General features: G+C 49.9%; 1 protein-coding gene across 2 annotated transcripts in view; it reads left to right on the plus strand.

The window, feature by feature from the left end:
• The window catches only part of SUFU (SUFU negative regulator of hedgehog signaling), a 157,132-nt gene that overhangs the window by 114,657 nt on the left and 28,988 nt on the right, over positions 1 to 13,487 (plus strand). For both annotated transcript variants that reach the window (XM_075348600.1, XM_075348601.1), the window contains exon 10: positions 1,554 to 1,692. In XM_075348600.1, coding sequence (XP_075204715.1) covers positions 1,554 to 1,692 — 139 coding nt within the window. The remainder of the gene's footprint in view (positions 1 to 1,553; positions 1,693 to 13,487) is intronic.

Here is a 13,487-nt window from a genome sequence, read left to right on the forward strand (position 1 = left end):
TAGGAGCTAGAAGAAAAGGAATTTACGGTAAGTAAACAAAATTCCCTTCTTTTTTATAATTCTTTATTTAACCGAAAAACATGGAAATACATCAATACAAAACAGTAGCATAACATTTTACGACCATTGTACATTGTCACCCATCAGGCGAAATGTATGTTAACTCTTGACTTTGCAGAAAGTAAATAAAAAATGCCTTAGAACATTCTCTCTCATTATTCTTGCATTTGGCAAATCTAAATAATTTTGGTTCCTAATTTCCCTAAAATGGGAAAGCATTATTATGGTTTCATGTCATAGTGAGAAAAACCTGCAGATGTGTCTTTTTAGAAAGTGGATGTAAACGTCTGGTTTCAACTGTATATGAAACTGTATGTTGTGAATTGGGAACCAAAATGATACACTATAAATGTTTTCATGGGTACAGATCCCATGCTGATCTCCAGAACTGGGTTCTCATGAGTCTCTTCCTACTCGGTGAGGTTCTTGCAGGCTTCTCTCAGATGGGAGATAATCGGAAAGGTGTCTGCTTGTGTGCTGTTCTTATAGAGAGCAGTGTATATATGCAGCCAACTCTTCATACAGTCTCTGCATTGGAAGCCTCACCAGATGGGGTGAGGATTGTGAGACCACACTCCTACGATTTTTATATATACCGGATTTTTCGGATTATAAGACGCACTTTTCCTCCCAAAACTTTGGGCGGAAAATGAGGGGTGCGTCTTAAAATCCGAATGTAGCTTACCAGGGGGGTTGTGCAGAGGCGTCAAAGGAGGCAGGGAGATGCTCCGAGCAATGCACTGTGATGCTCTGTTCTGTTTTGAGCCGCTCCGTTCTGCTCTATGCACGGCTGTTCCGTTCTGCTCGGCTCCTCCGTTCTGCTCGGCTGCTCCATCGCCGGCCCCGCGCAGAGCGGCGTTGCCGGCCCCGCGCAGAGCGGCGTTGCCGGCCCCGCGCAGAGCGGCGTTGCCGGCCCCGCGCAGAGCGGCGTTGCCGGCCCCGCGCAGAGCGGCGTTGCCGGCCCCGCGCAGAGCGGCGTTGCCGGCCCCGCGCAGAGCGGCGTTGCCGGCCCCGCGCAGAGCGGCGTTGCCGGCACCGCGCAGAGCGGCGTTGCCGGCACCGCGCAGAGCGGCTCCCGCAGTGAGTATCTGGGCCCCATTCTATACTATTTGCAGTACTCCAGTACCGCCCCTGCCTCCTGTGATTTTCCCCCCCGCCCTCCACACACACACACACACACACACACACACACACACACACACACACACACACACACACACACACACACACACTACTCTGTAGGCCCCCCTCCCTGGTAAGACACCACCAGATTATGAACTGACCCCATATTTTTTTTTCCCTCAAAATTTGGGGTGCGTCTTATAAAACGAAAAATACGGTAATATATATTATACAAGATGTGTGTATCCTACGTCCAGGACCTGTTCCTATCAGACACCTATGGAGAACACCAGATCTATCTATAGTGAGAATACTTCTAAATCAGTCCTCGCTCTTGTCATTGAACCCTTTTATTTTCTCCTTTTATGTAGGGGTAGACTGTTACATGGGCGACATTTTACATATAAAAGTATTTCTGGAGACACGGCCATCACATTTGTGTCCACAGGCGTAGAAGGAGCCTTTGCTACAGAGGAGCATCCTTATGCAGCACATGGTCCTTGGTTACAGGTAAGTCACTGTAGTATTGGCGAAGGGTTGAAAGGGTGATATTTTACTAAAGGGATTACAATACCATATATTGTAGAATTTATTTAATTTTCTGCATTTTTTGTTTTTTTTTTTATGCTTTGGTTTTGTCTAGTTTCATTGCTACAGAGATGCTCACTATTGCTATCCTCATATCACGAACTCTTGGAGGCACTTGATCATTGGTGTTGAGAAATTAGAGAATGCAAACTTTATTAAAGGCATTGTCCCACGATTGCATATTCATTTTCTCTATTAGATAAGGCCAAACAGAACAGGATTTCAATTGGAATTATTTAACCCTTTAGGGACCAGGTGAAATTCTTGACAACTTGTGTTTTAGCGTATTTTTTGTGAAATAAATCTGAATGTCCAGATCGTCATACCAGTCAAAATGGTAAATAGCATTTTAATTTATTTTTATCTCTTCATTGGGGGACAGTGTAAACCACGGGTGTATGCTGCTGCCACTAGGAGGCAGACGGTCCACTCCAACCATTCACACCCCCACCCCCAATCTGAGCCTGACGTGCACTTAGGGAAAGCTAAACTGGTGCCTTTAAATCGCCCGACAGACAACGTTCGGGTTGCCCGAGGATCCTTTTACTCCGCATTCTGCCAAGATGGATTCTGGGGCCTTCAGAACAGTTACCACCTTTTATGTCACAGGCCATGGGGGCTCCATAAAAAAATACAAAATTTAAATACGCTAAAAACAAATCCCAAAGGATTTCCCTAAGTGATTCTAGTGGGAATAGCCTCCTGCTACGTGCTGTTTCCCTTCTCTTCTTTCCCCTGTTTTCCGGTTGCAACCATTGCCCTGTTCCCCTCTTGCAGCCAAGTTCACCAAATTTAGTCCCCTGCTTGATTACGGCCAGACATACAAGCCCGCCATCTCAAAGCCTCTTGCTCAGCCCTTGTAGAAGACAACTTAAGCAAGCATTGTTGACCTTAGGGAGATCAACATATCCACTGCGGAGACACCATCACGTGTTTCTCAATGCAGTGATTCTAGAGCAACGCCCCCTGGGAAGTATGCAAATAAGAAAGCCGCGGAGACACCATCACGTGTTTCTCAACGCTGCCAGGAAACTAGCCAGGTCTTTCACCGGGAAGGAACAACCACGGGAAGGGCAGTCTCCAGTCAAGGAGACCACCTAGAAGACAACACCGCCATGATCCGCAGAGTCTTATGGCATGGAATGCAGACTTACCATCCAAATAGTCTTTCAGTTTCCTTTTCCAAAGCTCCAGACTTTTCGAAGAAAAACTAGGTATAATCATTGCCACCGGGGTAAGATTACATTTAATAACAGAGGCCAAAACGTCCTTCATCCAATCCCCAAGAAACGCTTGTTTCTTTTTGGCTCCTTTTGACAATTTTCAAATGGAAATAACAGTGGCTAGGACTGGTCTCTGATATGCCGAGAAAAAAAGTCCCTCCTTCAAGCCTGTTCCTAACTGGTGTCCTTGTGGTTACCAGAACAAGCCTTCCAGATCTAACAGATTTTCTTGTGCATGACTGGACATCCCCCGGGTGGGTGTCAGTCTCTTCTTGTTCTGGGACGTGTGGCTTTTTGTATTCAGTGATGCTATGGTCCAAAATGTTTTCTACGGCTAAAAAGAATAGAATGAGGGAATGTGGAAAATTCTATTTTCTTCGAATCCCATCCCCCAAGAGAATTCCTCTCATCCAAGGTTTCCTCAGGGCTGTCGAGTCTCTCTTCATGCCAGGTGTTGTCATCCCCCTTCCTCCTCTGGAGCATTTTTCTGGTTTTTATTCAAACCTGTTTGTGGTCACAAAGAAGGACTGTTTCGGCCTATCCTAGACCTCAAACTATTGAACAGGTGCGTTCGCATCCACCACTTCAGGATGGAGTGTCTCCGCTCTGTTATAGCCTCTATGGAGCCTGAGGTGTTTCTGTGCTCTGTAGACACCCAAGATGTGTATCTGCATATTCCCCTCTGTTTCCTCATCTTCTGTTGAATAGGAAGATCAAGGTAGGAGTACCCATCATACTCATGGCCCCAGATTGTCTCAGAAGACTTTAGTACACAGAGCTAGTCCATCTCCTCGCGGACATCCCCTGGAGACTCCCAGACCTTACAGATCTTCTGTTGCAGGGTTCTCTTCCATCAGAATTCTCACTCACTCAACTTATCAGTATGTCTGTTGAAGCTGCAGTTTTAAGATCTTCTGGTCTCTCTGATCAGGTCATCCAGACCATGATCAAGGCGACGAATTTTTACTTCTGTCTCATATATCATTGCACATGGAAGGCTGCCTTCTGCTGGTGTGAATCTAATCAGTCAGCCCCCATGATTTTCTTTACGTACCCTACTGTCCTTACTACAGTCAGGTCTTGATTCTGGCCTGCCTATCGGCGTCAAGGGTCAGGTCTCGCTGCTCTCCATTCAGTTTCAGAGAAAACCGGAGTCTCGGTCTCGGTCAGGACCTTTCTCAAGGAGGTTGCACATTCTGCACCACCTTCACATCCTCCAGTGGAACCTTGGGACCTTTTAACCTTGTTCTGGACATCCTTCAGAGCTCTCCTTTTTTAACCTCCTTTGAGACGTTTCTCAATCCTTCATTTCTTGGAAGATTGCCTAATTGGTAGCCACCACCTCGATCAGATGAGTGTCCGAACTTGCCTCTCTTTTGACGCTCTTTTTATCTGGAGTTCCACCAGGACAAGGTGTTTTTGCGTCCAATTCCATCTTTTCTCTCTAAGGTGGTCTCTTCATTTCATTTTTACAAGGACATTGTGCTCCCTTCGTTCTGTCCTCCTGACCCTTAAACGGTCACTACATAAGCTGGACCTTGTGAGCACTCTGCCTCTACATTGTCAGGACCTTTCAAATGAACGGAGTCCCTAACTTTGTGATCCCGGACAGTTATCGCAGAGGATTTCCTGCTTCCAAATCTACCATTGTCTACTGGATCCGGTCTGCCATCTTGGAAGCTTACCGAAGAAGGAACAGAGCACGCACACTCAGGCAATTGGGGCTACCTGGGCTGTTCACCGCCAGGTCCTGGTATTGCAGCTCTGTACAGCTGCTAATTGTTTTTTCTATTCATACAGTAACAAAATTTTACAGGGTTCACACCCATACCTCGTCGGATGTGAGCCTCGGTAGGAAGGTCCTGCAGACCACAGTGGCCTGAGATCAGACTGGGACTGCTTTTGGACATCCTATGGTTTCCTGTATTCCCTAATGAAGCAATAAAGAGGAGATAATTTTGTGTACTCGCCATTAAATCCTTTCTTTGAGCCTTCATTGGGGGACACAACATTCTCCTTTTGTGTTCAATTCAATTGTTAGAAGTTAAGTTGTGCTGTTATCTGTTCTCTACCTTAGGGGTGCTTCACACATAGCGAGATCGCTACCGAAATCGCTGCTACGTCACGGTTTTGGTGACGTAACAGTGACCTCATTAGCGATCTTGCTGTGTGTGACACTGAGCAGCGATCTGGCCCCTGCTGCGAGATCGCTGCTCGTTTTACACACCTCTAGTTCGTTTTTTTCAAAGGCGCTCTCCCGCTGTGACGCACACATCGCTGTGTGTGACAGCGAGAGAGCGACGAAATGAAGCGAGCAGGGAGCAGGAGCTGGCAGCTGCGGTAAGCTGTAACCAGGGTAAACATCGGGTAGCCAAGGGAAGCCCTTTCCCTGGTTACCCGATATTTCTTTGTCGCTCCATTGGGAGACCCAGATAATTGGGTGTATGGCTACTGCCTCTGGAGGCCACACAAAGTATTACACTCAAAAGTGTAAACCCCTCCCCTCTGCTATACACCCTCCCGTGCATCACGGGCTCCTCAGTTTTTATGCTTTGTGCGAAGGAGGCTGATATCCACGCATAGCTCCACATCTTAGTCAGCAGCAGCTGCTGACTAGGTCGGATGGAAGAAAAGAGGGCCCATATCAGGGCCCCCAGCATGCTCCCTTCTCACCCCACTCTTGTCGGCGGTGTTGTTAAGGTTGAGGTACCCATTGCGGGTACATAGGCAGGAGCCACATGCTGTTTTCCTTCCCCATCCCTTGATGGGCTCTGGGTGAAGTGGGATCCTAATCGGTCTCCAGGCACTGGGACCGTGCTCCCTCCGCAGCCCCTGGGGAATTTGCTGGACAGGAGCCGGGTATCATCAGGGACATGGCCCTGCTACTGTGAGGTACTCTGTGTCCCCGTGGGGACCGCGCATGGAGCGCTTGTGCCATACACACTGCAGCACTGCTGGGTGTGTTAGTGCGCCGGGGACTACCGCGCCGGCCGTGCTTATTTGCCGGCCGTGCTTATAACTTTAGTCCCCGGCTTTTGCGGCCTAGTTTCGCTTATTCCCGCCCACAGGCCTGCCAGTCAGGGGAAGGGCGGGACGCTGCACAGGACGGCAGCACTGAGGGCTGGAGCATACTCTGTATCCTCCTCCCCCCTCACTCAGCACAGTGGGGCACTAGATTCCCGCACTTTCTAGGGCACGCCCACGGCCCCCTCCTCCCCACAGAACGCCGGCAGCCATTACTGTCAGCACTTCAGACGCTGGAGAGGAGAGACAACATCAGGGGGGCCCGGGCACGGATTCTGGCCCCGGGCACTGTTCAATCATTATACCACCCCCGGACCTGCCAGTCAGGAGGAAGGGCGGGACAGTCGGGCTGACGCAGACAGTGAGGGCCGGAGCACACTTTGCTGTCCTCCGCCCCCCTCACTAATCACGCTACGGAACTGATCCCCTCAAGGACTCAGTGTCCCCTTGGGGACGGTGCAGAGAGCAGCTTCGCCTCAGACTTGGCGACGACCGCGCCTGCTTGCCGGCCGCGGGCTGTAACTTTAGTTCCCGGCTTTTGCGGCCTAGCGCCTTAAACTCCCGTCCCTGGCCCTGCCAGTCAGGGGGAAGGGCGGGACGGTCAGTCGGAGGCTAGCAGTGACGGCTGGAGCACACTTGGCTGTCCTCCGCCTCCCTCACGTTTCGCTCAGGGCACCAGATCCCCGCACTTTTGGGGTTACGCCCACGGCTCCCCCCTCCACTGTACGCCGACAGCCATGTTTTCAGCAGCACATACTGCTTCAGGGTCGGTACACCAGGGGGCTTCTTCTCGATGCTGGGCCCCCTAGAGTGATGAACTGTATATGTGATACACTGTATATATGGCTATATAATGTTTGAATGCAGTTTCACTGGTTGAGCTTCGCCGGCGTTCCCTGTCCAGGCGGCAGGGACAGAGTTACAGCTTTGCTGAGAAACTCTCTGGGTCATTTTCACTATCCATGTCTCAGGCTATGGACAAATGGTCGGCTAAGAGACTAGGAGTTTGCAGTCCAGACCGGCCCCTTACACAGGCCCCGGGCACTGCGGGATCGCCCCAGGCCTCCCTCGGTCTGCGACGAAGCGTGTTCCTGGGGTGGCCTCTAGTTATTACGTGGTAAACTCCAGCACGAACCGCAGTCCCAGTCCGGCTAAGCAGCCTTGCTTGGAATCTTCCCCGACTTCTAGACCCTCTAGAGGATGGGGCGGAGGTCGCAACCCAGGACTCTGTCCGGACGTGGCTCTCAAGGCTTCACAGATTCTGTCCAGAAGCACACCTTCCCGGACAAGCGTTTTACTGAACGCCTTATAACACACGTTGTCCCTTCCCCTCTGACGTTGTTAAGGTTTCGGCTCAGTGTCATAAGGTGCCCGCCAGTCTCGGACTGGCGGCTAGATCAGTAGTAGCAGTGGCTGGCGGGTCCACGCTCAAGAATGCCACGGACAGACAGATAGAACTCCTAATGGGATCCATCTATGAAGCCATAGGCGCGTCCGTTGCCCCAGCCTTTGCAGGGGTGGGCACTCCAGGCTATCTCAGCTGCTCTGTCTCAGATCAATGCGGTCATCCTGTGCTCCGCAATTAGCGTCTTTGACGTCTCAGGCGGTGGTATTTTCATCCTCCGCCGTGCACAGAGAACCTTTTCTGCATGGCGGTCCAGGTCAGGGGAGTGGTCCCCTCATGTCCAAGACCGATGTAGGAGACATTCTGTCTTACGGTCACAGGATAGAGCTCAGTTCTCGTCCTCCGACTCGTTGCTTCACAGCATCTCCGTCCCCCGAGCGAGCCGATGCACGTTTCCAGTTGGGGAACACTCCGAAGGCAGGAGGAGTTGCGATCCTCGTTCCCTTTCAAGAACGTAGTCGCGGCTTTTTACTCCAGCTTGTTCGTGGTACCAGATAGGACGGATCACTCCGCCCCGTTCTGGACTTCACACGGCTCAACGGACTGAGTACCTGATGGTTCCGGATGGAATCTCTCCGCTTGCCATCACCTTTAATGGCCCAAGGAGGTTTCCTAACATCAATCGACATCAGGGATGCTTATTTCCACGTGCCGATTGTACCAGAATATCAGCGCTTCCTGCGCTTCGCCATAGGGAACGAACACCTTCAGTTCGTGGCACTAACTTTCGGCCTGGTGACAGCCCTACGGGCCTTCACCAAGGTCATGACAACGGTGGTAGCGGTCCTACTCTCTCAGGCAATCTGCTGGTCAAGGCCCCCTCTCGGATGGCATGCCAACACAGACTGAACATTGCTCTAGAGACTCTCCAGAGATTCGGGTGGTTCATCAATTTTTCCTAAAGTCAAAATTGACACCGGCCCAATCACTGACATATCTCGGCATGGAGTTTTTCATACTCTCTCAGCGATAGTGAAGCTTCCGCTGGACAAACAGCGTTCACTACAGACAGGGGTGCAATCGTTCCTTCGAGCCCAGTCACACCCTTGAGGCGCCTCATGCACTTCCTAGAGAAGTTGGTGGCCGCAATAGAGGCAGCTCCGTTTGCGCAGATTCATCTGCGCCCACTTTAATGGGACTTTCTCCGCAAATGGGACAGCAAATCGACGTCCCTCGACAAGAACGTTGCTCCTTCTCGGGCAGCCATGGCCTCCCTTCAGTGGTGGCTTCTTCCCACTCTTGTCGAAGGAAAAATCCTTCCTGCCCACATCCTGGGCTGTGGTCACGGCGGACGCGAGTCTGTCAGGGAGTCTTCCTCCACCACAGGGCTCAGGGTACATGGACTCAGCAGAGTCCTCCCTCCAGATCAATGTTCTGGAGATAAGGGCAGTGTTCTAGCCCTAATAGCGTTCCAGCCATGGCTGGAAGGCAGGCAGATCCGAATTCAGTCGGACAACGCCACGGCGGTGGCATACATCAACCACCAAGGCGGCACAAGCAGTCGGCAAGCCTTCCAGCAAGTCCGGCGGATTCTGCTGTGGGTGGAAGCCACAGCCGCCACCATCTCCGCAGTTCACATCCCGGGCGTAGAAAACTGGGAAGCAGACTTTCTCAGTCGCCAGGGCATGGACGCAGGGGAATGGTCTCTTCGACCGGACGTGTTTCAAGAGATTCTTGCCGCTGGGGGAAGCCGGACGTCGACCTATTGGCGTCCCGGCACAACAACAAGGTCCCGGCATGCAGGGCACGTTCTCAAGATCACAGAGCTCTGGCGGCAGACGCATTCTGAATTCTGCGGCCCTCAACCTGACTGCGTAGCCATTGAGTACTGGATCCTAGCGTCTTCAGGGTTATCTCAAGAGGTCATTGCCACTATGAGACAGGCCAAGTAACCAACGTCCGCCAAGATCTACCACAGGACGTGGAAGATCTTCTTATCCTGGTGCTCTGATCAGAGTTTTACTCTCTGGCCATTCGCCTTGCCCACTTTCTGTCCTTCCTTCAATCCGGAATGGAAAAGGGGTTGTCTCTCGGTTCCCTTAAGGGACAAGTTTCGGCGCTTTCTGTGTTTGTGTTTCAAAAGCGTCTAGCCAAACTCCCTCAGGTACGCACGTTCCTGCAGGGGGTTTGCCACATAGTCCCTCCTTACAAGCGTCGGCTAGAACCCTGGGATCGGAACAGGGTGATACCGGCTCTTCAGAATCCACCCTTCGAGCCAATGAGAGATATTCTCTTTCACGCCTTTCGCAGAGGGTGGTCTTCCTAGTGGCAGTCACGTCACTCCGCAGAGTGTCTAACATAGCAGCGCTGTCATGTAAAGTCCCCCTTCCTGGTGTTTCACCAGGACAAGCTGGTTCTGCGTTCGGTTCTGGAATTTCTCCCGAAGGTGGTATCCTCTGTTCATCTCAATCAGGATATCTTCTTACCTTCTTTTTGTCTCATCCGGTTCACCAACGTGAAAAGGATTTGCACTTGTTAGGTCTGGTGAGAGCACTCAGACTCTACATTTCTTGTACGGCGCCCCTGCGCCGCTCGGATGCGCTCTTGTCCTTGTCGCTGACCAGCGTAAAGAGTCGCAAGCTCCCAAGTCAACTTGGCTCGGTGGATCAAGGAACCAATTCTTGAAGCCTACCGTTCTGCTGGGCTTCCGGTTCCTTCAAGGCTGAAGGCCCATTCTCCCAGAGCCGTGGGTGCGTCCTGGGCGTTGCTGCACCAGGCTACGGCTCAGCAGGTGTGTCAGGCGACTACATGGTTGAGTCTGCACGCTTTCACGGAGCACTATCTAGTGCATACCTACGCTCGGCAGATGCCAGCTTAGGTAGGCGAGTCCTTCAGGCGGCAGTTGCCCACCTGTAGGAAGGGGCCGTTTTACGGCTCTATTACGAGGTATTCTTTTACCCACCCAGGGACTGCTTTTGGACGTCCCAATTGTCTGGGTCTCCCAATGGAGCGACAAAGAAGAAGGGAATTTTGTTTACTTACCGTAAATTCCTTTTCTTGTAGCTCCAATTGGGAGACCCAGCACCCGCCCCTGTTCCCTTCGGGCTGTTATTCTTTGTGTACACATGTTGTTCAGATTGAATTGTTCTTGGTCATGGTTTCAGTTCTCCGAACATCCTTCGGATTGAATTTACCTTAGACCAATTTATAAGTTTCCTCCTTCCTGCTTTTGCACCAAAACTGAGGAGCCCGTGATTCACGGGAGGGTGTATAGCAGAGGGGAGGGGTTTACACTTTTGAGTGTAATACTTTGTGTGGCCTCCGGAGGCAGTAGCTATACACCCAATTGTCTGGGTCTCCCAATTGGAGCTAGAAGAAAAGGAATTTACGGTAAGTAAACAAAATTCCCTTCTTACCTTCGTTACCAGCCTCCGCCGCTCTCGCTGCCAGTGCCGGCTCCCTGCTCTCTGCACATGTAGCTGCAGTACACATCGGGTTAATTAACCTGATGTGTACTGTAGCTAGGAGAGCAAGGAGCCAGTGCTAAGCAGTGTGCGCAGCTCCCTGCTTTCTGCACATGTAGCGACGTTATGATCGCTGCTGCGTCGCTGTGTTTGACAGCTAAGGCTGCTTTCACACTATGTCTTTTTAACATGCGTCCTGAACGTTTTTTTAACGCAAAAACGGATCCAGTGCAAATGCGTTTTCATTTCAATGCATTTGCAATGGACTCGCGTTAACATGCGTTCACCTGCGTTTGCGTGCGTTATAGCGAGGATCCAGCGACTTGCAGTTTTTTAACATCTTTCAAAAACGCTACATGTAGCGTTTTTGATCTGCGTCCAAATACTGCAAATCGCTGGATCCTGACTAAACAGCATGCAAACGCATGTGAACGCTGGCATGCTGATAGACAGGATCCTGCTTGCTCTACTGAGCATGCCCAGAACCAGTCTCGCGTGATCAGTCCCTCTCTCTCCTACCTCTCTGTCTCTCCTTCTCCCTCTCCTCCACCTGAGAGCTGCGGACACTCGTAACCAAGGTAAATATCGGGTAACTACTTATCTTAGTTATCCGATGTTTACGTTGGTTACGTGTGCAGGGAGCCCGGCTCCTAGCAGCTGCAGACTCTCGTAACCAAAGTAAATATCGGGTATCCAAGCAAGTATACCTGATGTTTACCTTGGTTACGAACCTCCGCAGTTGTAAGAAGCCGGCTCCCAGTCTGGCATGTTTAGTTCCCATCACTCCCGATCACATGACTCCAATGCCCGCCCCTAAACATCCAGTGACAGGATCCTGCAAAGTAACACATGCGTTTGCATGCGTTTTTTGCTGTAAAAGCAGGATCCGCTTTTGCAGCAAAAAAACGTTCAGGACGCATGTTAAAAAGACGTAGTGTGAAAGCAGCCTAAGCAGCGATCATAACAGCGACTTACAAGGTCGCTGTTACGTCACAGAAAATGGTGACGTAACAGCGACGTCGTTGTCGCTATGTGTGAACCCAGCCTTACTGTTGCTCCTCCTACTGCTTTTTCAAGTACTGATTATCTCGATGTCTGTTGGTGGGTGTATACTATCATGCATGAAAGTACAATTGCAATAAACACGCCCCCTGAGGAAGTGTCAGCAATGGCATGAAACATGTGTAGGGGTGGTCCTGCTATCCCTGGTGGACGTATATGTTTTGGAGCATTATTATGGGTAAGGTCTGGTGATTTTCCACAGTGCATGTATACTTTGGGCATATCCTTCACCAATTTAACTACTGCAGTGTTTCTTGCAATCGTACTTTTTTGTTACATTAATAAAAATGACTTTTGTATTCTACAATAGGTCTTTTTTGGTCTTTTTCTGATTTTTGTTAAATGCATACAACCGTGCACACATTCATTGGTAGCTGCATATAAAAACTCACTTCCACGTGATTACAAGCAGCATCTAAGGGGTTAAATGGCCATGGTTTGGGCGCCATCATGGCTGATGCAACAGTGTGAGCTATATTGTACAGCTGACTGCTGCTGGATTTTCACACGTTGAAGGATGCAATTCTTTTATATCGGATCTGTAAAAAAGACATTGGTGGTCACTAATGGGTTAAAATACATGCCTCAGCCTGTGGTTACAGCTGTGGCATTTTTGATGTGGCCCCCCCATGGGTTTTTTTTTTTTCTTTCTATTACCTTTTTCTTACTTCAACTTTTTCTTTTCATTTTTCCTCTTTTATTCATAGACATCGCTGTATAAGGGCTTGAATGACATTCATTTTGCCATACAATGCACTAAAAAAGGGACACATTTGCAATTGGGATGAAATGGCAAAAGAAAAAAAAATTGCGATCCTGACATATATTTTTTTTTGGGTTTTGTTATGACGTTCATTCTGCTGCAAAAAAAATACCTGGAAATATGATTTTCCAGGTTCAGTGAAACCTTAGTTAACGAGAACAATCCGTTCTGGGACTGTGCTTGTTAACCAAGTTACTCGTTCAGCAAAGCAAGATTTCCTATAGGAATTCATTGCAATGCAGACAATTCGTTCCACAACTTGTTAAATGTCCCATCCTGGTCCCCTATTGTGCCATTCCACACACGTACAAACACACACATATTATGCTCACCTTACCTTCCGTTCCATCGCCGGCCTCCTGGATCTTGCAGTTCGCTGGTACAGGATGTATATCGGGTAACCATCTCGACGAGGGAGGAACTTTCGCTGACATCAAAGGCATGAGCCGCTTGCCTCTGATTGGCCAGCGCGCTGCCTTTGAGTAGCGGTTGACAGTGGAAGTTCCTCCATCGTCGCGATGGTTACCGATACACATCTTGTAGCGGCGAAGTACAAGAACCAGGAGGCGGCGATGGAACGAGAAGGTAAGTTGAGCATAATGTATGTTTCTTTATCGTTCCTTTGGGAGACCCAGACCATGGGTGTTTAGCTTCCGGAGGACACACAAAGTACTACACTTAAAAGTGTAGCTCCTCCCTCTGAGCTTATACACCCCCTGGTGAGCCACTCCCAGCCAGTTTATCGCTTTGTGTTCAGGAGGCATACATCCACACATGCATTCTCATCTGATTTTTTTGGAAAGAGATTGAAGAAATGCGGGTCCACGTCTGGACTC

Source organism: Anomaloglossus baeobatrachus, chromosome 5 (genome assembly GCF_048569485.1).
Source record: "Anomaloglossus baeobatrachus isolate aAnoBae1 chromosome 5, aAnoBae1.hap1, whole genome shotgun sequence".
Lineage (NCBI taxonomy): Eukaryota > Metazoa > Chordata > Amphibia > Anura > Aromobatidae > Anomaloglossus > Anomaloglossus baeobatrachus.